This window comes from Chelon labrosus (assembly GCF_963514085.1).
Source record: "Chelon labrosus genome assembly, chromosome: 3".
NCBI lineage: Eukaryota > Metazoa > Chordata > Actinopteri > Mugiliformes > Mugilidae > Chelon > Chelon labrosus.
In genome coordinates this window covers 9,773,672-9,798,162 of record NC_140339.1, presented here as the reverse complement: position 1 = coordinate 9,798,162, position 24,491 = coordinate 9,773,672, and the positions used below count along the sequence as shown (strand labels likewise).

Genomic DNA, 24,491 nt, shown 5'->3' with positions numbered 1-24,491 from the left:
TACCGTTACTTTTTGAACACTCAAATCAACTCAGCTTCAACTTCATATTGGCAGTTTTTGTTAGAACTGAGTCTCCGTGTTTTGGAGTTTGTACCCTGCATGCTTTGTTGTTTTAAGCTGTGGGTTGAGGAGTTTCCACGAGTCCAGTCTCTGCGGGACACTGCTGTTGCTCTTGCCCTGTGACCCCCTTAGTAGAGCCAACCTCTGCCTGCTTCAAAGGCAACACACAGACAGCTTATGTTTGCATACTTTAGAGCCATAACCCTCCCCCAGACATTTCCCTCTGCACCCCTCCTCAAAGCCAGACACCAACCACCCTGCACAACAAAAGAAAGCGTCCCCCTTTGCCCTCAGGCACGCGGACAACTGATATGGTCCTGCCTCAATATCCACCAGTCTTTTGTTTGAGAAAAATGTGCCTAACCCTAATCATGTATTGTAGAAGTAGCCAGAATTAAGAGCTGGTAGGTCCATACAGGCTTTGCGGGGAGTTGTAACACTCTTCGGGGTGCGAGATGCTGTGGTTGGTTGGCTTGTGATCATGTGTGGACTACTTGTGCCTTCACCTTCTGTCCTATCTGTCATGAGAACGCACTGTCCAGCTCCTTTATATTCATGGCTTACCACAGCCAGTAATGTACGGCTGTTCTTCTCAGAAGTCCGGCTCACAAGTTGCTATTCATTGACAGGCTGAATGCTTCACACTTCATTTTCTACACACTAATCATTTCCTGTGTCATTCACTTGTTCAAACAGTCGTAGTCTGTAATGGAATTGAGGTTAAAAAAACTTAACTTGGCACCAGCCACACAAACGGCCTTGTTTGTCTAAGCTGTCCATGATTGTTGGTATTTGTGCCAGTAGAGTGTGTGTATTTGCTTTTCATTGTTTTTTTTTCCGCTGCTTTGCATTCATTAAGCATTTAAAGTAAAATTTCTTTGTCTCTAGCTGGGTTATATTCACAAAATAGCTACCATTATAATTCTGGACTACTGCTAATTGAACACGCCTCTGTGGTATATGGACTGTGATAAATCATAGCTGGGTTGAATTTTCCAGTTCAAATCAATCTTGATTTGAAAGATCAGATATCGATTTCCTAAAATCCTTGGATAGATCTTTTTAAAATATACGCCATTTCCTGTATCCTCTTATTAGAAATCTCATTGCGGTCTCGTGAGTGCCTTCGCTCGACAAATCTTGCGAAACCTCAATGAGATTAGTCCACATGTGAGGGAGATCCAAAACATGACACAAGCTTCAACTCTGATAGCACTGCCAGGCCTGAAAGCTGATTGGATTGAAAAAGTATGACAACAGAGAATTGATATTTAATCAAATGTCAAATGTGAATTGGAATGATTCAGGAAATCAGTAGGGATACCCAGCCCTAGTAAAACGACATATTTCAGGAGGCAGTGCATTTTCACATAAATGTGTTTCAGGGACAACTTGCCCATTAGCTGGTGCAGTCACACACAGTTAGCATGGCCCACAAACTTGTTTCTTTTATCTTATTTTGGTAAAATACTAATGCTTATTATTCACAAGCCAAAGTGAAATTGCACCAAAATATTCTGGAACAAAAATTGGCAACAAATGGCTTTTTCTCAAGAAGCATCTGCAGGAAGTCTTGGCATTGGTGTCAATGTTTGATTTATATTGAGACAGTTGAGCCTAACAAGAGCTGAAACAAGAGGAATTATTTATCGACATAAATAAATTGCAGCAGTTTGTCAGTCAAAAATACCAAGTGGTTTCATCTTGCCTTAAATTTAATGTCACATGAACCGTAAGTCCATATGATATTGTGCGCAATATCATGCAACACTGTCGTATAGTTCTTTGTCCAAAGAGAAAAGCAGTTGGCCAATGGAATAAGGTCACAGACGATATTGTATTATGAAGGACTTCTTTTCCATTCAGTTCGATAATTGAAGGGCTCAGTGCGTTAAACTTATGTCGTGAAATGTCCCTGGGCTACCATTTTGCATTCAGTCTCATAAGAGCCATCCACTCTTACTTTCCAGTGTGGATAAAGAATGTCTTAGTTAATTGTTTTAATAGCCATCTTTACTTCTCAACACTCTCCGGGATTGCAAAATGGGAAGGCTCAAGAGCTGTCTCATCTTCCCTGAACAGAATTAGCCTTCCATGACCCTCCTTTGCTTTGCCCCTGTGATATTCACACTTGATTAGGCTTGCAAATGAAGTTTCCCTTCTTTTGGGGTTGGCGGTGCGACCTTGACCCAGGAGACCTGTTAAGTCTTTATTGGATTAGCTGGACATACTAAGCTTGAATGGCATCCCAGCAGTATTTAGCTGCAACCACTGCACCTGTTTTATCTTCACTTTTTCCCACCATTTTTCATGCTTTGTGTCTCAGCGTTTGGTAGCGTCCAAGTATTTAAGAGGAAGACTAACTACTTGGGGTGAAAAGTGCCCCCGTTTGTCAATTGACTCACATTAAGGCTACCCACTCTGTCAGCTGGCGTGACTTAAATTGACTAATGGGGCAACCAAATGTTAACAAGGCATCATTAGAGTTATTAACTATACCTGCTCTTGCATGGCAGTGGAGTTTTTTAATGCTTAAAAGATGTCATAGTTTGTAAATATCTGAGTTGCAAAAGCATGTGAACCCTTGTTCAGTCATCTACAACAGCTTGGAGGAATTCCTGTTGGCCTATTCCTCAGTAGAAAACAATTACGTTCACAAGTAAATTTCATACTTATGAGAAGCATACAACTGAGCACAGACATTTGACATGACATTTCATTTCATCAGCATTTCTGCTAATGAGCTTCTGTTCAAACTGGGATTTAAATTGGAGCTAAGTGCTCAAATTCAAACAACCTTTTACAATAATTATTACCACAAAATTAAAAAGGCATTTACAGCACGACTGAGCTGTACAATAGTTCAGTGGTAAGCACTGTTGCCTCTCAGCAAGAAGGTTTAAATCCAATGGCCTCTCTGCATGAAATTTGCTTTTTTTCACCATGAGTAGGTCCCTTCTTGCACTCGAGTTTGCTTCCACATCGTAGAGACATTGAGGTTAGCTACATGAACTGTGGGAGAATCTCTGTTGAAATCGGTCAATTGTGGCTGGCTAGTGCATCATAGAAAAGATGGGTAGTGGCTGAAGACTGAGATGTAAAAGTGCCTTTGTTCTTGATGTTTTTTTAAAGCAGGCTTTATTCGACCAAGCAAACACAAAGGGATTGGCTTCAAAAGACGAGAACAAAGGTTCGTCTGATTTGTTAAAAACATGTAATTTTTGACTTTTGAAGTCAGTGTCTTCAGCTTTTAGGCTTTATGAAAGAATAAAGTCAAAATACAGTAATGTACATTTTATGTCAGATGTCATATAATATCTCTATATTCCCTCTTTAGTGTCCAGCTAAAGGTTTACTGATTCAGTTTTTTCTTTTTATATCTGACTTCTCATTGCGAATGCATCCGACTACAGAAAGATGAGTGAATTTGCTGTCTCTCAAGAGCTTCATTTATGAAGAAGTGCAGCTGAATAAATAAGCTTTGCCGTAACACCAGGGTACAGACAAGTCTCCTTTCCTCTGCTTCATTGCTTGCTGCATCTACTGTGTATCTGTACCCATGCCTGATTAGCACATTTGCAATTCAGCTCAGCTCCGATAACTCTGATCCATTTGAGGGACCGTGGCTGTTTCGGTCGTCTTCAACCCCTCAGATAGTACAACCCTCTGAAGGGCCTTGTTTGTTTCAGATGTTGATACTGTACATATGGATGTGTAGACATGAACAAAGTAATGGAGCACAACTGCAATTTGTAAATGTAAAACTTTTCCAAAGTTTTGTTTAATGGACCTTTGGAAGTATTTCTTGGTTTTGCATCATTATTTACTACAGACCCAGTTTTCTGACTTAGGGAATGCAGTCGTTGTCTGTGTATTACGTCCTTGAGAGCATGTTTGAGAAAAACAAACACTGACCTATAATGACACAGTTTTGAGCCATTAAAGGTCGGTGTTTGTTTTTTCCCCCCTGTTGCACGAATGCTAATTTTGCATGCTTAAAATACAACACATCGCAGTGTGAGATTTTAAGTTGATAACGATGGTAGCGGTGTACTTTCCCCAGACACAGGTGCTATAAATAGCCACATTTGTGTGTGTATAGACGGCTGTTGGGGCATTGTCAGAGAACCTCACCAGTGTGACACAACTGGTGAAAATATACTCTATTCAGGATTAACTCGGTATGAAAGTGTCGTAGTGCATGTGACGTGTTTAATTACTCGGAATTTAACTAAGCTACACAATGAAAGAAAGACTTATGAAATGCTTCCAGTAGACATTTGGACTGTGACAGAAGTGTTAAAGCCAAGCCACATGGACGCTCTGGGTTACAAACTGAAGATGATAGACTTACCGAACAGTGCCAAAGAACCAGCACAGTCTTTTTGTACAGCTATAAGATAAAAATCCCCTCAATTACAAGCAAACCATAGTATAATAACCATGGAGCTTTTAACATTTCTATACTATACCACAGAAACGCATCTCATGTAAGGACAACGTTGAAAAAGATGGAAATGACCTAAAAGCTGCAGAGAGAGAGCCTGAAAAGATTTATCCAAGAGCAATTACGTTCAAGAGAGAAAGCAGAAGATTGGCAGGACACTGCCGCCCTGACGGGAGTAATAATTTGCTTTGAAAGGGCAGTTAAAGGTAAACCTGCAGAATATAGCAAGACAAGGTCAGCTGGAAAGAGACATTTTTTTTGAAATCACCTCAGGGTTTATAACTTTCCCTCTGAACAGCTCTTCCCTCCACTGCCAGACGTGTTCAACCTTGTTGCTGGATGGCCTATACGCTCTTGACATTTCTGGTGAATTCTTAAGCTCTGTGAGGCAAGGTGCTTTACATATTAAATTGCACTATGTCTCGATTACCGCTACTGTGACTCTTTAGGTCTTCACCAATCAACACGTGCCACACCAAAAGAAAACATTAATTTCATGAAGTACCTTATCTGACCTTAGATTCCTCCAGAGAATAAATCATAGCCAAGTATTTCCAGTCTCTGTCCTGCCTCCCTCCCCTCTTCCTCATCTCCAAACAGTATCTTTCCATCCCCAGCTGCTTATTATGGCTCCCCTCCCAAGACAAGAATGATTGGAATCAGAAACCGAATTTTCCCAGTGACATTACCGTTGCGTTACAAGGCTTGGTTTAGTTTTCTTTATCTCCATCCATTTCATTTTTTAATGCCGAGAAAAGCGGTAGGGGTGACAGGCATTAAAGCTCAGAGCAGCGCAGACAAGTAGCTGACTTATTAATGATCTAAATGTGCTCTCCATTTTTTTTGTACTTCACTGGAAGAGAGACAACAGAGTTTGCCGTTCTTGAGTGTGCCTGATCTGATAAATGACCTTAAAATATTTTGGTGTCCCAGTTCCCTCTTTGTGTTTCTATTTCTGTCTCTCTTGCTGTGTCGCCATCTTTTCAGTCAGAAGTCATGACATTTCAAGAGAGGGACTCTGATTGCAGAATAATGACATATGCATATGCAGAACCCTGAGAGGAGAAGAATAACCTCTCCCTTCCTCCTCCCCCCCAGAGCTTCTTTGTTGCACAGTCTTTATTTTTTCGTTCCATCATATCTGCTGGAGATTGAGAGATATATACCATCAAAGCCGTTTTGAAGCTTCCCACTCCCTTCCAAAATCCTTTTGATTTCCAACAGCATGCACTGCTTAATATTCCAAAGTAGTCGGTGGCCTTTTCAGAGAACTAACAAGGTTCTGAAGATGCAAGTCTTGTCTTCGTGTGAAAGGCAGCTGGGGCACAGCCCTCTTCTTTTTCAGAGCTCACACTGAGGTGTCTGTGCTGCTAACAAGTTCAGAGCTGTTCGTCAGATACAACGAGGCCAGAAGGATATGTTCTCATGTCATTTGTCTTTCAATACTGGTATGCAAGAGTACCCATCCTTTGTCCTTTCAAAGACACTATTTGTTTTTCTAGGTCTCTTCATTCATTTTTTATTTTGAAGGTGGAACGTTAGGATGTGTTACTTCATTTGTTTTTTTTCTGAGCTTCTGTTGATTAATTGATCATAAAAGAAAATTAATTGCCAGCTATCATGATTATTAATAACTGGTAATAATTTAAATCAAGCAGAAATGTCACGCATTCACCAATCCCAGTTTTTAAATTCAAAAGTGTGCTGCATTTGTCTGTTTTTTTTTGTTATTCTCATTTGGATGTCTCCTTGATTTGGATGGCTGATTGGAAAGAGCAAAAAAATGTTTAGATGTCACCTTGGGCTCTTTTCATCATTCACATCTCATAGAGTAAAACAATCAACTGTGGAATAGAATATTTTTTAAATGACAATAGATGTTACAGCATTTTTAAGACAAATCTGAACGGCTCTAGGTGAGCTGCACTGAAATATATGTAGTGACGTCTCATGTGGGCACTTCAATTTCAACGTAGTGAGATAATGAATAATCTTTTTGCTGTAGCTGGCTTATTGTTGATGCTAAGTGCTGTTTGTGTGTATTTGTTTTCTCGTTCTGCGACTTATTGCTGGAATCTGAAAGTGTAGTCGTCTTGTCGCCAGCTTTTGCCTAGAAGCATGAAAGCAGAGTTCACTACAGAGAGCACCATAAAGTCTTGACAGGCACCATGGGTATTTGCTCAGCTTCCAAAAACTCTCAAACTCTTATTTACTTTCATCTTGGATTCCTCTTGCAAGTTCGCTCCAAGACTTATCCTCTCAGAGAAGCTTCAGTTTTTAAGTTTCTCAGTTTTGTTCCTTTTTTTTTTTTTTTGGGCCACGTTGACTCCACCTGCCTCTCCAGAGCCTGTTTGTTCTTGTTCTATCAACCTGTATTACTCAGACACTGATATCACTACTGTTCAAAAGTGCAGCCAACTTAGTAGGCCGTGTGGGAGAAATGTGGAAGTAGTTTTATATGGGGTTTCACAAATGGAAAATGGATTGTGCATGGGAAAGAAGGGACCAAACAAAGGGTGAACAGCTGCACACAGTCTGGTTTTAAGTTGGTACAACACGCCCACATTTTTTCACAGGCACAAAACAGAGTGACAGAACCCATAAATGTATGCAAAGCACCGCTCAGTAACACCAGAATTTACTATCTATATTCCTGAACATTTGCGACAGCCACAACGCATCTCTCAGCATGTGACGCAGGCTCACTGAAGCCCCCTTTTGTTTCCTAAATCCAGTGTGAAAATTACCCTAATGTTTTGAGAGCTGGGAGAGGTTGGCATGGGACTGGTGCTGTGGGAGATTGTGCCTAGCGTTTGTGACTGGCTTTGGCCCGAGAAGATTCGTAGCTTTTAATGTGTGCTCACTGATTAAGAAAAGTTGTCTACAAAAAATGTAAAGATTGGGACTTTTAGTTGAAGTAAAGATACTTGTCTAAACCAATATTGACATAAGCCACATTCAGATCTCGTATTAACGTTCTGAGTGATCAAATCGCAAGTATCCGGTTTAAGTAAGTGAGTGAAGGCTTGATATTAAAATTCATCTCCACACACGCCTTGAGTCAATACTCGAGAGCCGATCAGAGTTTCTCCCTTGGTTTGCAAATGATCAGCAACATCAGTTGAGTAGGCGGTCTGTCAGCTTGACCAGGATGCATTGTGTGTCCACACCACTGAAGGAATGTGGTCACAAGTGGCCCAGACCACCCCCACGTGTGGGCTGAGTCCTTAGGTGTGTTCACATGTACTTTTAAAATGGTCACAAGCATTTGGATCGCTCAGGACACAAGTTAATAATCGGTCTTTACAGGGCTATAGATGCATTTGTACATTATTTGCAGACAATGCGGCTGTATCCCAACTCACTTCAGTTTTATTGTTTTATACTGGTTATTGTGGAGGAGAGAAGTGCATGTTTTATTTAGTGTAAAACATGCATAATGTAATTTAGCCTGAAAAGATACACATGCCATCCCAGACTGAATAGTAGATATAGCTTTCTCTTTGTAAAACTGGGCCATACTTTTTATTATATTGGTTTTAGTATTCCAAACTGTTATTTCTGATAATACTCTATTTGTTCAGACAGCACTCGGAAAAAGGAAAAGCAGTTTTTAAATAGAAACCACCTTGGCAATGGCTATAATTTAATGCATGTCTTGGTACTTTTGGTTTATGTACACAGGATACACGGGTTTAATCAGTTCACTTCGGCTCTGCATGCAGAAATCTCAATTAACTGAGCTCTTCACTTTGCAGACTCAGAATTCTTGGATGTAGCTCTGGGCATCAGATGGTCAGTGATTGTTGGCACCATGGTGGCATCAGTGGTGCGATCATTCAATGTTTGGCCAGCCATTGACTCCCCAGAGAAAATGAGTGTATTATGAATGTCCAACAGATGGGTCTCCATCTCTCTTGTTACCCCGACTACAAGTCTTGATAGATGGGCGCATGTGTCAAGATGGCAGCAAACGACGAGCAACTGGAATAATTAATTGCCTAATATCATTCTCAGTCAAACCATCGTAAAAGTAATATCCTCGGCCTAATGGTCAAAATGTATGCACAGGAGAGAGCCATAAAGTTGATGTTCATGATTCATATGCACGATGTCGACCCCTTGCTTAAGAAAGGTCAATTGGATGGGACAATATGTAAAGGCTGTGAAAATGATGTCAGCGCAGTGCTAAGCTTGGAGAGCCCCGTGCTAAACCACCTTGAAGAGGAGTTAGAGAGCTGCCTGGCTTTCACGTGATTGCACATATGATCCCCATCATCCTCAGAGATATTGGAAGCTTCTTTAAATATAAATTAGAAGTGTGTTTAGCTTTTTTGCTGTAGTGAGTAGTCTATACTATGCCGGTGGTGCTTGTGAATCAAACTTCAGCACATCAGGTTTGCAAAGTCATTTAAATAATGTTTTAACAGTTCTGTCTATATACGGGCTTTAACAGGAAATTGGTGAGTGGAAATCAGTCACCCGCGGAGCTCTGTCAGACGCATCCAGATGCATCCTCATCTCATTATCAATGTAGTAGTCGCTTCGCTAAGTAAATATGTCACCTTAGGCGTGTGATGTAGCGTCACCGATCATTTTCCTTGGAGCTTAATGTCATATTTTGCGAAGACCTTCATCTTTCATCTGATTTAAGCAGAGATGCTGTTTTTCCCAAAGTGTGCTGGCACGAGCATCAAATGCACTGAGAAAGCCGGCTAAGATTTGTATTCGTTTTAATTTGAAGCTCAAAACGTAAATTATAAACGCAGATTATCTCATTAGCTAAATCAGTAAAAATTGGGACACTGTGATGGCCATTTTGGATTAACACCGAGATTCATACGTTAAGCCCAGAAGACATATAAAGCTATTCACTTGTCACCGATTGCTTTGTGGCTGATAGCTGGTTGCAAGTTGGTGTTCAAGGCACTGCTTGCCTTGGTGACACTCTAGGCAAGCAAGAAAATGCCGCCAGTGCCACCGCTCCGTCTGGATTCAAGCTGTGCTCCAAGCACAAGCCATCATCATGGTGAATTTGGTGGTAAGAACCAAAGGACATATGCTGATCAACTTTATTCATCATTCCCATTGGTCATCATCACTTTAAAGCTGAGTTTGAAACCCACCCACGTAGGTTGCCAGATGTTTTTTGTTTTGACTATCATCGCTGCAGCTCACTGAATTACTTTAAAATGCAGTTTCCTCTTAATGCATCGCTGCCGGTCTCTTCCTGTGTGTTACCTCCATTTACTTGTGACCATCTAATTTTGGCTACTGTAATAATAGATGCCTGTGCAGGTAATGGACTGAGATACTTCTTAAAGTGACTTAACACTAAATCCAGATGTTCAGAGAGAGAGAGAGATAGGAGATATCCAGAGTGAAATGTTGCTGAGAAATGATGGCAGGAGCGGTGTAGGATAAGCTTTGGGAAGAATGAGTTGCTTCAGGCGGATGTTTACTCTCATTTTCCACTTCCTACCATCTGCCTGCAGCACACCTGCCTCAGAAAGCCTCGGTACCCTCGTACAGTAGCCAGGGAATATTGATTAAGACTGCTGACATTTCTGCTTCCTTTTCACTCTGGCTGGGTGGCAACGTGGGATCTTTCAGGCAAAAGCTGTTTTTGCTCAAAGACCAACACACCCACACACACACAGCGCCCCTCCCCTTCATCAGAGTTTACATTTTTGTTGTCTCTGAGTTAAATTGTATACACAGGATGCGTTTGCAGATTTTGATCATTTTATTACTTTTAGGAACGGGAGTAAATCTGAAAAAAGTGAAAAAGCTTGGAAAGCTGGTCCCTCTGTATCTTTTATACTTGTTGCAGATCAGCATGTTTATGATGAATAGCTGTCTTTATTTTGTGGTTTTGCTTTGCGTCAGCACTTGCTGTCTACTTCAGATAATGCTGAAATAGATGGCTAAAATGTTTATTTCATATAAATCTTTGGCGTTAATTGTGATAGAGGATACGTCGGGTAGTTTAACTCATCCCTAATTACTATCCAAGTATTATGTTGTGAGATAATAACGTTGCTTTGTCGATATTCTTGGCCTCCTCTCCTGTCTGTTTTTTTCTCTGTTAGTGGACCATGCCGTGACAGAAGGGAGCCCAGCTGGTTTAATTTCTACAATATCTAATTTAATTGCTTTGTCAATAAGCACATTTCATACAAAAAAAGATCAATATGTTCTCTTTGATGTGGTGATTTAACGTCTTCTGTAATTTAATGGCTTGTTTCAACAGGGGCTAGACTTGAATGGGTAAGATTAATTACAGAGTAAAGTAGCCATGTAACCCTCTGCATACTCGCACTGATAGATTGGCTGTGCATTAATGACCCGGCTGTTGAAAAGCCAATAAATTCGTGGCTGCAATTACAAATATGCATTTGTTTCCTCATATTAATTTATTGTGCATCAGCGTCAAAATACTCTGTGGAGTATTGATTTAAGGCAATAATTAGCCAAGCTAAAAAGAATTGCAGCAATTAATTTGGTTTCCCTCTGAAAAGTTTGTATTGAAAAGCTGCTTAGGAGCAATCAGTCATAATTTACCTCCGGAAACATTTAGCCTGTTAAAGGATTTCATGTGAAGGATGTAGAGCCTGCTTAAACCACCGATCAGGAATTAATTCCTATGCGCGATAATCAACTGATCAGCAGCTAAACCTTAATATGTGAATATTTTACTTGAACTGAATCTGCAACCAGCAACACGTTCAGTGTGTTTCCTCTCACACTTCTTCCATTGTGAGCCTGGGTAGCAATAAGCACACATATTGGGAATTGAAGAAAGGCAGATGGGCAACACACATTTCCAACACCTTAATCCAATGAGTTAGTCTTTTATAATGAATGAAAAAAGACTTGAGTTCAAATGAAAATTTGGGGATTATATACCTTCAAAAACGAGACACAGAAAAATTGTTTCAGAATAAAATTACAAGATCTATACACCAATCAGTCCAGGGTGTACCCCCACCCCCCTCGGCCAGTGACAGCTGGGATAGGCTCCAGCCCCCCACGACCCTCCAGAGGACAAGCGGTTACAGAAAATGAATGAATGAATGAATGTACACCAGTCAGCCATAATATAATGACTGTGCCAATTGTAGGCGCTGTCAGCATTGGACAGGTCAGCATGGACACCCCAGGGTGAACCACTTTTGATCAGTACTTACCGAAACCCACAAGAGCTGCAGTTTTTAAGATGTCCTGACCCAGTCGTCAAGTTGGCAAAGCCGCTTAAATCCTTCCACTTAGGTCCCCATTTTTCTTTCTTCTAACACATCAGCTTGGAGGACAAAATGTTCACGGTCTTCTCTTCATATTCACAGTCAGATAAATATGCATTACTGAAAACAATGCAAACAGGAGAACCAATATGTCATCGGATATTAGTTTATTGCAGACACATCTGTATTGTCACAACCATAATATGTTCTGTGGACATTGTTGGCATTGATTGCTTGTTCTGACATATCAGAAGATGTATTGTATTACATATGACAATATTGAGGTATCGGCCTCAGATATAAATATTCACGAGGCTCTTTTACACATCAACACATGCATTTGCTTTCATATCGTGCGTAACATTTAAACGTATGGTACCTTGGGCCACAATATTAAAACGCCATGTTTTCCTCTTTCATGTGTAGGTGCTGAGAAAAGAGCAAGAGGAGCGAGTTGTGGAAAGACTCTGCGGTGAAGGTCGGCAGGATGTTCAGTCAGCTGTTCATTTCTTTGTGAATGGATTAGAAGAGGTCAGTATCCTTACACCCATCACACTCAAGAGCCAGGGTGAGAAGTGTTTGAGGTCACACTCAGAAGAGAGGTTATTCTTTAGATGAGTGTAAGCAGTTTTCTCATGCACACTCCTTTATTATTCCATTGGCATTTTCTTAAATGAACTGACACACATTCGTTCACAGCAACCTCTCCAGCATGCATGTTTGTGCTTGACTTTGTTACAAGCACAAATGAGATCCATGAATATCTGCTGTGAAGAAGTCCTGTCCTTACTTGTGTGATTAAATTATGAAGCATATCTGTTACAAGCCGCCTTAAGCTCCACATTCCTCGCATTCCTCCTCTTGCCATCAATGAATCATTTGCAATAGCTCAAAGAAAGACTGAGATCTTTGAACCTCTAGCTTCATTAGCTCATATACCCCGGGTAATTGTGTGTCTGCATGAGGAGAATCCGCTAGACTCAAGACTCTGAAACACTCCCCAAATCACCACTGTTACAATCTCTGGAGAATCACACATAACTGGTGTTGAAGGCTGTGTGTATTTTGGAACCTCAGACATGCAGATAACACATGCCATAACCTATTAACATAACTTAGCACATGCATTTCCCTCCTAACTTCCAGTGTTTACCTGGTCCCTATTCTTGTTGCAGAGCTTTAAGGTCATGTGAACCGAACTCTTATTCAACATTATTTGGGTTTATGCTCTTCTTCATTTCCTTTATCTTTTAAGAATTTCTTAAATACACATTCGTTCCCGTGTTGCTGTGGTACAAGCACCTGGCATGACCCGCCTCTGGGACTTTATTTCGTTTCTTGTTTCCTCTCTATTTGATAAAGAGTTTGCTTAATCCCTCAGTTACAAGCTTTTTGGTAATGACCTGTGTAATCCCCCCAAGTAGAGATAAAACACACTGCAACATCAATTCCAAAGGAGTGTATTAACTTAAATGCAGCCTCTAAACAAAGCTGTGTTGTTGTGCATGATGCATTTACAGTACCTTTTTAAATAGTTGAAGTTACACTAAGGAATGTCAAGGACCACATTCAACCAAAAGCGTTGTTACCAAATTTCAGTCAATAACTCGATTTATAGAGAACGAATCTAAAATTAAAGTCATGTCTCAAGCAAACACTCTCTGGTTTCAGTTTCAGTTATAATGATTTGCTTTATTTTATTTCATAGAAAGCTGAATAACAAAGCTCCTGACTTGTGGGTGGACACACAGCATATATGCTTGACAATGAGTCCCCAACACTGCCCCATGAATATGCAGATCTCTCCGCTCACTGTGGCTGCAGCTCTTTGCTGTCAGTTAACATTTTCTTTACAACCCACTCTCTCAAATGCCATGCAGTTGCACCTCTTTAAAGGTTCAGCAACAACTTGAATGTAAAGGTAATGAGTCTACAACTAAAGGGAGTGTTAACATATTTGGTGATGGACAGGTACTATTTTATTTTTTTAATGGCATAATGTACAAAGCTCTATGTCGTGAACTTTATGTCATGGGTAAAAGGAAATTTATAGCATTTTAAACTGTTGTAAGATAAAGATGTTTATTTTTTCCTCTGTCAGTTGTTTCCTTGCATTCACCCTGGTGCCTACACAGTATCATAATCAGAACCACAACAGACACCCACAGTGCATATGCACACACATACACCATCCCATCTCCACAGGAGCTAACATGTCTCACAGCTTCAGCATAAGCTGATAATTTACCGGCAGTCTCAAACCCCCACCTCGCTTCACCCACGGAGGAGGGCAGTGAAATGCCATGAGTTTAGTTCTCCACCTGCACCTCACACATACCAGGTTTCTCCTCCGCTAGATCCCCAAGGAAAGCTCATGAGCACTCAGGCTTTATTGCTGTGATGATTGCTTGTGATTTTTACACCAGAGCAGATGAAAATGAAAACAGAAACAAACTGCAACTATATTCGCCCGCCACTAAACTCACGGCTGTTATAAATGTTACACATTCTGCACTGGAGACCAGGAAGGAGATTAGCAGCTACTTTGACTTGAACTTGCAGTTGAAGAGATTTGATTGTGTGAGACTCTTAAAGACGCCTAACCCTTTGTCTTAACATTAACAAATTGTTGCTGTAGCAGTTGCCTTATTATTGATGATGTAGGCTATAAAGTCACCAACCATTGGTGTTTTTAAAGATGAAGGCATCACTCACTGCATCATATGTTACAGTCAACACTGCTCAAAGGCACATGCTCACAATCAAAGCTTAAAGCCTTTGATGATTTGCACTGGCAGCAGAGAGGCTGTGTATTATTAGACATGTGAGTGCCCCGGGACCTGACGGGGATTCATGGCTGTGAAGTCGCTCAACCTGTCAGTCTTTGAAGCCGATGCTCTCTCAGGCCGCTACAGTGTAAAGCTGTGAGAAATCACATGTAAGAGATGTCAACTAGTTATCCTTCAGTCAGATGTGATTTAGCAACCCTTTTTTCATCAGCAGTGCTAATTATACCACTGTGTTTTGTCTGATGATTAATCATTTATTGTAGAAAATCAACAAAGTAATAAAAACTGCCAATAACTCAAGATGATGTCAGACAAAACTGAAAACTCAACGACTAAACTGTTTACTTTACATTGGCTATTACAACATTACACTGGAGAAGCTGCATTGTTTGTTGCTTCTGCAAATAAAATACTAAAATAAATATAAATATAGCAAAGGTTTCTTTTATTAGATCAATATATATGTATTCACGTTGGCCGTACTGCAGGAATGAACAATTGCAGTTCTTAGAACACGCAGTACTAAGTACTGCAGCAGCTACTTTCACAACACAACAGGAGCATTGTGTTACAAAATTTCAATTAGATTAAATTAAATTTTATTTATTAATTTTATTACATTTTATTACATTTTATTACATTTTCCAAATGGTCTCAAGATGCTTCACAAAACCCTGAACTTGAATCCTCCAGAGCAGCACTAAGGCGATGGTGGCAAGAAAAACTCCCCTCTACAACAGGAGGAAACCTTCAATTTGCTTTAGGCCGGCTGGGTGGAGAGCCAGATAGTAGAGAAAAGAGAAGAGGAGGAGAAAAATAAACCGGAAACAACCTGATAAATGCATAAATGCAGCATATTTTCATAATTCAAATGGCGATGCGTGATACATGGGAGATTGATAACGGATAAAATTAATGGGTAGATCCAGCGCTCTAAGTATTAATTTTAGGAAAGCTTAGTGTGCTCATAAAAAGTGTGCGTTGATTGGGCGAATGCATGAATGCAGCACTGGCAAGTATCATTTTTAAAAACCCTCATAACCATCTTAGCCATTAGGGCTGGCTTAAAATAATCGAATTTCCTATTCAGCGTCATCTTGATTTGAAAGACCCCGTATCAGTTCATAAAATCATCACATCGCTTTTTAAAATGTATACTATTTTCTGAATGCTCTCATTAGAAATCTTGAAACAGTCTAACAAGATTAGTCCATGTTCGAGAGAGACCCAAATATCTCTAAATGAATTTATATTGAATCAATTCAGCAAAAAACACAGAGAAATGGACCAACAGTGAAATTACATAGAAGTCTCTTTATCACCACTTCAGTGCGTCTATTGATAGTACAAATACATAAAGTAAAAAAAGACCTTGAAAGTATTTTGGGGAGCCCCCTGAACTGTTGGGTACAAAAACACTTCATGCCTAAGATCATTGATGAGCTGAAAAGTATAGTTCAATATACAAATAACACACTTTCCCAATGTGTTTAGCTGGACAACATATCATCAGTAAGATTTCCTTCAAGAAATCATCAGCAAATTGCAGATTTTTCAAGTAGGTATTATAGGTAAAGTGGTGGCTGCCAGAAACATAGGGTTTTGTTGAGATGGTATGGAAAACAATAAAAATGCAGTAAGACAAAAAAGAAATTATAATAAAAATCATCCCTTCCTTCATCTCTGCTTTGCATTTATCAGTGCACATAGTGAAGGTTAAATCATGTAAATAGTCACAAAGAAAGATGCCGTCATATAAAAATGTCTCAAGAAGTACGTACGTGCGATTGCCAGCACTTTTCAATTTTCAGAGGCAGGGCACCGGGAGAATGTAAGCTGAAAAGCTGCTTTTGTTTTCCAGTGTCTTTTACTTTAATCTGTCAAGCATGCAAGACTTGAGCATCTGTCTTTTTTTTTTTTTTTTTTAAATATATATTTATTTGATTTCAGTTTTCCATCCAGATCAAAACAGTCTTGTCACCAGGGAGGATTATAGCTATGCAAAACCTCCAAAGCTTAGGTGATAACCAGCAGCATCAACGCCAATCTGCATCATGTAAACAATTTCTCATTCTTAAAAGACAAAATAAAATAAAAACAAATCTTAATCTCTGAAACTGCTTGGTTAAAGGTTAAGAAAACATGGTAAGATGTTGGAAAGACTGGATTTACGATAAAACAAATGAATAAATAAGATGAATGGTTGAGACAGGACTTTGTCCAGTGATGTGTTTCCACTCTTTGTGTTCCCACCCGTCCACCCTGACTTCCTCTCTCATAACTCATGCAGTCATACAACACATCCTCTGTCTTTACCACTGATTTATGACTGTCATTTATTTACTCGTCACAAAGAACTAAACACAACTCATTCTAAGCCCTTGAATAAACAGCCAGTGCTGTTGTTTTGATGTTGAGAAGAGGCTCGAGAAGGATGTAAGTGAATTTGGGTCAAAATACACCAGAGACAATGCTGCTACTGTCTGCCGAACCAGCTAAATGTTATGTGTTTGGCTAGTAATTAACTGGTGCATAGCAACAGAAGAGATTTATGAACATCATCATCTAGAGGAAACGGAGTCAAGAGGATGTTTAAAACGACTGAATAATTGTGTCATCTTAGTTTACGAGGTGTAAAACAAAATATTCTTACTTTGTGTTTGGTTTTATAAAGACCGGCAGAGTAAATTGCCTCCGTGATTCAAACGGAAATCTACTCTGCGTTAAAACAACAGGAGGTGATCTGGGTGTGTTTTGTTTACTGTCCCAGATTAAAAGATGCTTAAAGGATTTTAAATTGCAAAAACATTGTAGTTTTTAATGTTCATACACAGGATATTACAAAATGGAAAGAAACTTCCTCCTGTCATCTCACCAAACACAAGATGAAAGGCCGAAATGCACAGTGTGCATCATTTATGTTGACGTAGTCGCAGTACTTTAAGACGTTATTCATTTCTACTCGTAAATACAGAATGCAATAGCAACAGTGAAGCCTAAGCGCTCCGACCTTGTATCTGCTCTATACACGATATGGAACTAGTTAATAAGGACAAACTGCAGAAGCCGATTAAGAACAAAAGTTTAAACTTGAGAAACCACTTTCTGTTGGTGAGAAAGTTGACGCCCATTTTCCAAACACTGTGAACCTTGTCCAAATAAAACCAGCCTGAGGTTTGAAAGACACCCTGCCAAATATTTCAGCATTTCTAGTGACGTCTAAGCTGCAGAGTTTATCAACTGGTATGAATTTATTGCAATGAAACATGGAGCAAATATAGTTCTGTTTCTTTTCCTTGGTCTGTTCTGCTTTTGTTAATTTTACCTTTTAGAGCATCAGGCTCATGGCAAGTGGGCAGATGGTTATTTGTGTGTCAGATGAGGCATAGTGTGTGATCTCCTGAATCAGAACATTCATGGTTTCGGATCCATAAACAAGCAGCAGACCTTAACCCCATGTATACCCACTTTGAGCCTGAGCTCAGTACAAGCCAATTATTTATCGTCGGCTCCATGACAGGCCTGGTCCTGCTTATCTTTCAGGGTGAGGCCCTTCCGCCCCACATTTTACGCATTGCCAACCTTCCTATCAGTCTAATCTTTCATCACTGCAGCATGTGTCATTTCTCTAAATGTCTGTTGTAGTTTTTATGTCTAAAAGACAACACCAAAATGTTTTAAAGTTACAAGATTCATTTCTTTTCCTTGTCTGGTTTAGGGATCGTGTTCTTCATCTTTGACAACTTGCACATATGCTAATTTTTCTATTAAATGCTAAGATATTAACTTTGTTCAAAAGGCTACTTCAGTGATAATTTGACTTTGTCTAGTTTACTGTTGTCCAATTAATGTACATTAACTGAGGTGACCTTCAGTCGCAGCTCGTTGGAGCCGAGTTAAGTGAAACAAGAGTAATGATTTTCGTTCTCTGCCTCCTCTGTCATCAGAGGATTGGGCTCTGTCATTACTGTAATAGTAAATTCTATGAGCGGTAAGCTGTAATTAGTGTGGAGGAGGAGACCTAAGGATGTGTATTGATTTCTTATTTGCCCGGTGAAAATGTCAGGGAAACACAGAGGACATGAAAACATGAATCTAGACTGATTGGTCCGGTAACAGGTCTGATTGGCTTGATGCTTTGTAATTCAAATCCAGATGGTTGCAACAAGAAATGTTAGATTTATTGGCCGAGGATGCACAGAACACATAACCTGATATAGAAGATAAATGATCATGTAGTAAAAGTAACCTTTATGTAGACCAACTTTGAAAAAGATATGTCTTTAGATTGGATTCAAAACTGTCAGGTTAAGACATGGTTGATGATGAAAACCTTTTGAAAGGGTATCTGGGAGTATCTGAAGCTGCAGTATAGACTGAGCCAGGTCAGAGATAAAAACAGCAGGCACTCTTTAAAACAAAATAAATTCACTGTAAAGGGAATTTTTGATTTGTCAAGTAGTTCAATAATGGACGCCAGGGATGGGAAGATATGGTTTGTTTAGTCAAAACATCTTGAATATTATTTCTTTAAACTAATTATATGACATTTGGGGAAGTGTGTGTTTTTCTGTCTTGCATAAAGTTGACAAGATTACATAGAGTAAATATACATCTGGAACTAATTGTCTTGAAACTCGAAGCAGTGGGGATTCGCTAATCTGGGCCTGCTTCTGTACCAAGTTTAGAAAATATCCTCCTGCAACAACTACTTGATAAGAATCCTTAATTAATGAACTTGCTTTGCTTAATTCATACAACAGCAACAATGAAAGATGAGCAAAGGACAACTGGCTGTTTTATTATGAGTTATACTATATGTCTTGGCCAGTTGCAGTAACTTGTAGGAAACCCTTGACAACTGCTTATGGCCAAGGACTATTCTGGTATATTTTTAAACTTCTCTAAGATTTAAACAAGACACTGTGTGGTAATTAGTGAGATTTAAATGTTCTGCTCGGTGGAATCCGTTTCCCTGTTTCCAGACTTTGTGTTGCTAGCTGCAGCTTTCAGATCACTCAAGCATGTTCCCCAAAATGTATTAACTAGCTCTTCAGTTTCAGCCAAATAGAGGAGTCTGTGAGTTGTAATGAAGAGCAGTTGTGACTTGACTGAACCCAAACCCCAGCTCAGAAACAGAACAGAAAGTGAACATCAAGGAGTGGATTAGCTGCCAGCTTCAAACAATGGTTGGTTGTTGGGAAGTTGCTGGGAGACACATGCACAGACAGGCAATCAAAGCAAAAAACCCCAAACTTCTTAATGATCGCAAACGTCTGCTTCTGACTCATCCACAACTACACATTCTCCTCACCAAACTAAAAGGATAAAATAAAACTGTGGGGTTCTGGACGAAGTACAACTTGTCATCTATTTAGGGAAAGTTCCAAATCGGCTTTCTCTCAGGTTTACATAGCGCTTGATGAAATAATGAGAGAACAGTTGTACTCTACACTCTACACTGTGGCTCATAAACAACGTTGTTTACAATGCAGCTAATTTGAGAAGATAGAAGATATTATAAAAGATCCCAGCAGTTATTTCATTCATACGCATTAAAGTAGCCAATTTGCAGTCAACCTTCTCATATATAAAGTGCTGCGGCATGAAAGGACTTGACTACTCGATGCGTCCATGTTTTCAAATAGTCATAAGCCTTGTTCACATATATTCTCTCGTCGACCATCGCTTAGTGGACATACCAGGCTCTGGTTGTCCAGGTTACCGTCTTGTATATTCCCCACTCAAAATATTTCTAACATAAAATGACTGCTAGTGTGTGGACAGAACTAGCTCTCGCTGTTGACGATGTTTCCTTGTTGCAGTAAACATTTAGGGAACTCTGTGTTTGCGCTAAGATGAGATGAGTTTTTCTTTTGCTTATCATCCCTACATCTGGCTGAATTTAATTAACATTTCACATTTATCCTGTGTATTCATCCCCTAACGGTGGCACAAAGTAGTCCATAGAAATCTACATAAATTGGTGCACTCTCTGTCCAGGGTCTGTCTTCATTGCACTGTGAGTTAAGAACCAAGATGAAAATAGGCACCTTGCAAAGCCTTGGCTCGTAGTCAGAAAGGTCGAGGAGGCATGCTGCATTGTAAAATCAGATTGTAAAGAGACCAGATCAGCATCATTAAATTCTGTAAAACCCTTTTCACCTTTTTTAATTGTTCTGAAAGTTGCAGAAAGTCGTGCGTGCTTCTAATGCATCACTTGTCTTTGTGTCGTTCAGGTGGGTTGTGACCATGCGCTGCCTAGCTGCTCGGGTGAACTACAAGACCCTCATCGTTATCTGCGCCCTCTTCACACTCATCACCGTGTTGCTGTGGAACCGCTGCTCAAGCGACACCTCCATACGCTTCCTGCCCCGCGCAGCCCAGGTGGCTCCGAGCCCCAAGATCGGGGATGCTAGCATCAGCAGCCAGCAACATCCTCCCCAACCCCCAGAGCCCCCGCCTGTTGTCGGGGTCGTCAGCGGGATCAAGTATGAAGAAATTGACTGCCTGATCAATGACGACGCGACGATCAAAGGCCGGCGAGAGGGTGGCGAGATCTACCTGCCCTTCTCTTGGATGGAAAAGTACTTTGAGGTGTACGGTAAAGTTGCGCAGTACGACGGCTACGATCGCTTTGAGTTCCAGCACAGCTACTCAAAGGTTTACGCCCAGCGAGAGCCCTACCACCCCGATGGAGTCTTCATGTCGTTCGAGGGATACAACGTGGAGGTTCGGGATCGTGTCAAGTGTATCAGTGGAGTGGAAGGTAAGAGTTTTTTTATTAATATTCATGACAGCGTGGTATGAGAATACACGCAATGTCAGATCTTAAATTTTGAGTAAGTGTTGTTCCAGTGCGAGGTACACAAAACAAGAGTCGCTGTACGACTAAATATTATTGTTAAGAACCTCTACTGTGTGTTTAGATACTGCAGAAATAAATGTGAAAGGCTTTATGCTCTGGAATTCAGGCTTTTCAAGCAAGTAGTGTCAGGTGTGTGTATCTTATATAAACAGTTCTGTTTCATAGGAAAAAATCCCCACACACTGACAAAAACAAGAGGCACATGTCATAGAAATAAATGTGCAGAAAGGTGAGACGTACGTGGCAGGGAAACTTGATTTTTCACATTCACTCCTTGTGTATTAAACTAATTCATTTTGCATGTTAACAAGCTTTAGCAGCAATTTTTCTTCCGTTAACTATCCAACATGCAAATACACACAGTAAATTTACAGCATAAACATGCGAGACATTTAAACAAGTACATTTTCTGTTATAGTTTGGATTTGCTTTTCAATTACATTTTTCTTTTCACGCAAAGTAAAACAGGGTTTCCACATTCTTATTGTTGCATGCTCTGTTTGGCCAACATTGATTTAGTGTATGTACAGTGGTTTTAATCATAAAGTTTATCTCATTACTTTTTAAGGAGAACCCACCACCATCAAAACCGCTTAGTTCAAAATGCTATCTGCTTTTCTTTCACAGTAACTCTCTCATGTCCGTTAGTAACATTTATTTTCGTCACTCAGACACTGTCAATATTTCTTTGTATTGATAAAAACAGCTGGATGTCTGTTAAGTGAGCGTTTCCCTCCGTGTTCCTTCACACTTCGAGCCGGTCCTCAAAGTTGTTTTCTTTCCAGGGTTCCTTTTAAAGTAATTGCCAGGAAAGATCAATAGCTAATTTTAAAAGGCTATTAGTTGAAACCACATTGTCATCAATATAGTTCGGTTCCCCACTTTCGTGAAGAAGTGGCCCTGTATACTTGGCTGAAATTGCAAAATAGATATTCATTATCGTCCTTTTATGATCATATAGCAGTAAAGGAAAAAAAAATCACACCTCACACCGAGAACTCAAAATATTGGCGTCCCTCAAAAAGGTCCGTTACAAATTTATCAATGTCGTCGCTGAGTGAGTGTGTCGTAAAGCAAGCTCTTTTTTGGCGTAGAAATATAATAAATGAGGATATATTTCCTGGCAGTTGACAAGGTTAGCTTGATGAGTAGTGATAGCCAACGTCTACAGGAGCAATTTGCCGGCAGAAAAAGTTTTTACTGAGGTCGATTCTGCATTTCCTACATTGATTTTCTTTTTTTTTTTTTCTGTTTGCATAATGATTAGTTTTGGTTCATAACACAAACAGAAACGCACGTTAGTTCAGTTTATATTAAACAAGGATGTGTGCCGCTCCTTTAGACACTCTTTTAGGTATTGTGCTACTAACAGGAAATAATAATAAGTAATGAAATGACATGGCTGAGATGTGTCAGGAAACCACATTAGAAGGATGATTATGTTTGGTTATGCTTGTGTTTTTGTAGTCATTAGACCTGAAACTAATTGGAGGTTTAGGCTTCTGCGTTAATTTGATGCTGTAGGCGTCAGCCCAGACCGTAGGCAGATACTGATTCTGTAGCCTGACGTGCACCTCCCCAGAAATGTAACTACAGGCCGCGGTGACGCAGACCACAAGAGCTCTGATTGGTCCCCTTTGTAGTAGCACGTTTCTGCTTTAGTATTTCTGGCTGCTTCTCCATCTCCGCAATTTTCGAACTGATTGTTTTGGATCAATAAAGATGGAACACATCGAGGAAAGGTTAACTGAGGAGATTCGGAGAAGGAAGTAGAAACAAACGGACACAGCGTCGACTATTGTTTGGGTGGTGTTTTTACAGAGTGAGCCAGACTGACGAGCGCACAAGTATAAATGGCTCGCACCGGTGTAGGCTCTGGCGTCTGGTCCTGCAGGACCCTAAATGAGCCTTTAGAATTTGTTTCATTTTATTATTATTTTCTAGTTTTGTCTTTAAAATTAAATTTTCAAATAGTTGGCTTTAATGGATGAGAAGCCCAAAAGCGTTAAAGAATGAAAATGATTTCACTCATATTATTAGTTCTCCGTCGTATAAGGTCAAATATAAGGCATCCGATAATCACATTTACGAAGCTGCAAACCATATGAAAGCTTGAAATATGACTGATTGTCTGTTGACATATTTGGCCATTTATATTCTATTAACTGACTGATCTTTTGCAGCTCTTATTGCAGTTTTACTTGAAGTGTACACACACAAAGTCGTTTAGGGGTGACAAATTACAGATTATGCGAGTTACCTCACCCTGCTGCGACGGGGAAGGAGCATAAATAGTAGAAAATAGGTCAGACAGGAATCTAGCCAAATCTCAGCGCTGTGCAGTTATTCTCACCCTCCCATTTCCTGCATGCTTCTTTTAGTGCAAAATTAAGGACACAGTTCTACGCTCTCATGTACACAGACACACACAATTTCCTGAGATCTATTAATTAAGCCCAGGGCTCCTTGCTATTTAGTGCGGCACATGCGCAAGTACACACACACACACCTCTATTTAACTTAGCATATTTTTATAGGTGAAAATAGCAGTTCATTAATTAGCCTGTCACAGTCAGAGCTACCGCAGGGCTCCAGCAAGGTCATGGGAGCATTTCTCTCCCAGTGCACCCCGCTACCCACGGAAAAAGTTATTTAACAGGACCCTCAGCAATATTCATTAAATGACTTAATGGCCCTTTTACGTCTCTCCAGCCTCGGCTGTATTCTGTGAGCAACTCTGTCTCAACGTTGGACACTTACCCAAATTGTTCTGATGTCTCAAGCTCAGACAGTCATCGACTGCGGCCAGGATGAAAAAAATAATGCTATATATTGAGGGACGTGTTATTGTAAAATTTACCGGCAGTCTTTTAATGCAAATTTATGCTCTCTGCATTTTTATTGTTAGTCGTAAAACCACAAATACTACACTTTTATGTGTCATTAACAGTCACATCCCCTGTAGGTCTTAAGGTTTTATAGTGGAGGTTTAGATATTGAGCTCTTTCTTTTCCTTATTGCACCAGAGCCTCCATGAAGCAGAGAACAGTAGTTGACAAAAACCAAGCTCAGGTAGCCGCTAT

The 24,491-nt window shown here is 40.0% G+C and overlaps 1 protein-coding gene across 2 annotated transcripts in view; it reads left to right on the top strand.

Annotated features, from left to right (window-relative positions):
* Window positions 1-24,491, top strand: part of glceb (glucuronic acid epimerase b) — a 47,901-nt gene that overhangs the window by 7,492 nt on the left and 15,918 nt on the right. The window contains exons 2-3 of one of the 2 annotated variants that reach the window (XM_084541810.1): window positions 12,178-12,282; window positions 20,780-21,309. In XM_084541810.1, coding sequence (XP_084397936.1) covers window positions 20,793-21,309 — 517 coding nt within the window. In that variant the 5' untranslated portion in view covers window positions 12,178-12,282; window positions 20,780-20,792. Of the gene's footprint in view, window positions 1-11,936; window positions 12,283-20,779; window positions 21,310-24,491 lie in introns of those variants that run through there. The other variant, XM_084541811.1, reaches the window with a different exon arrangement.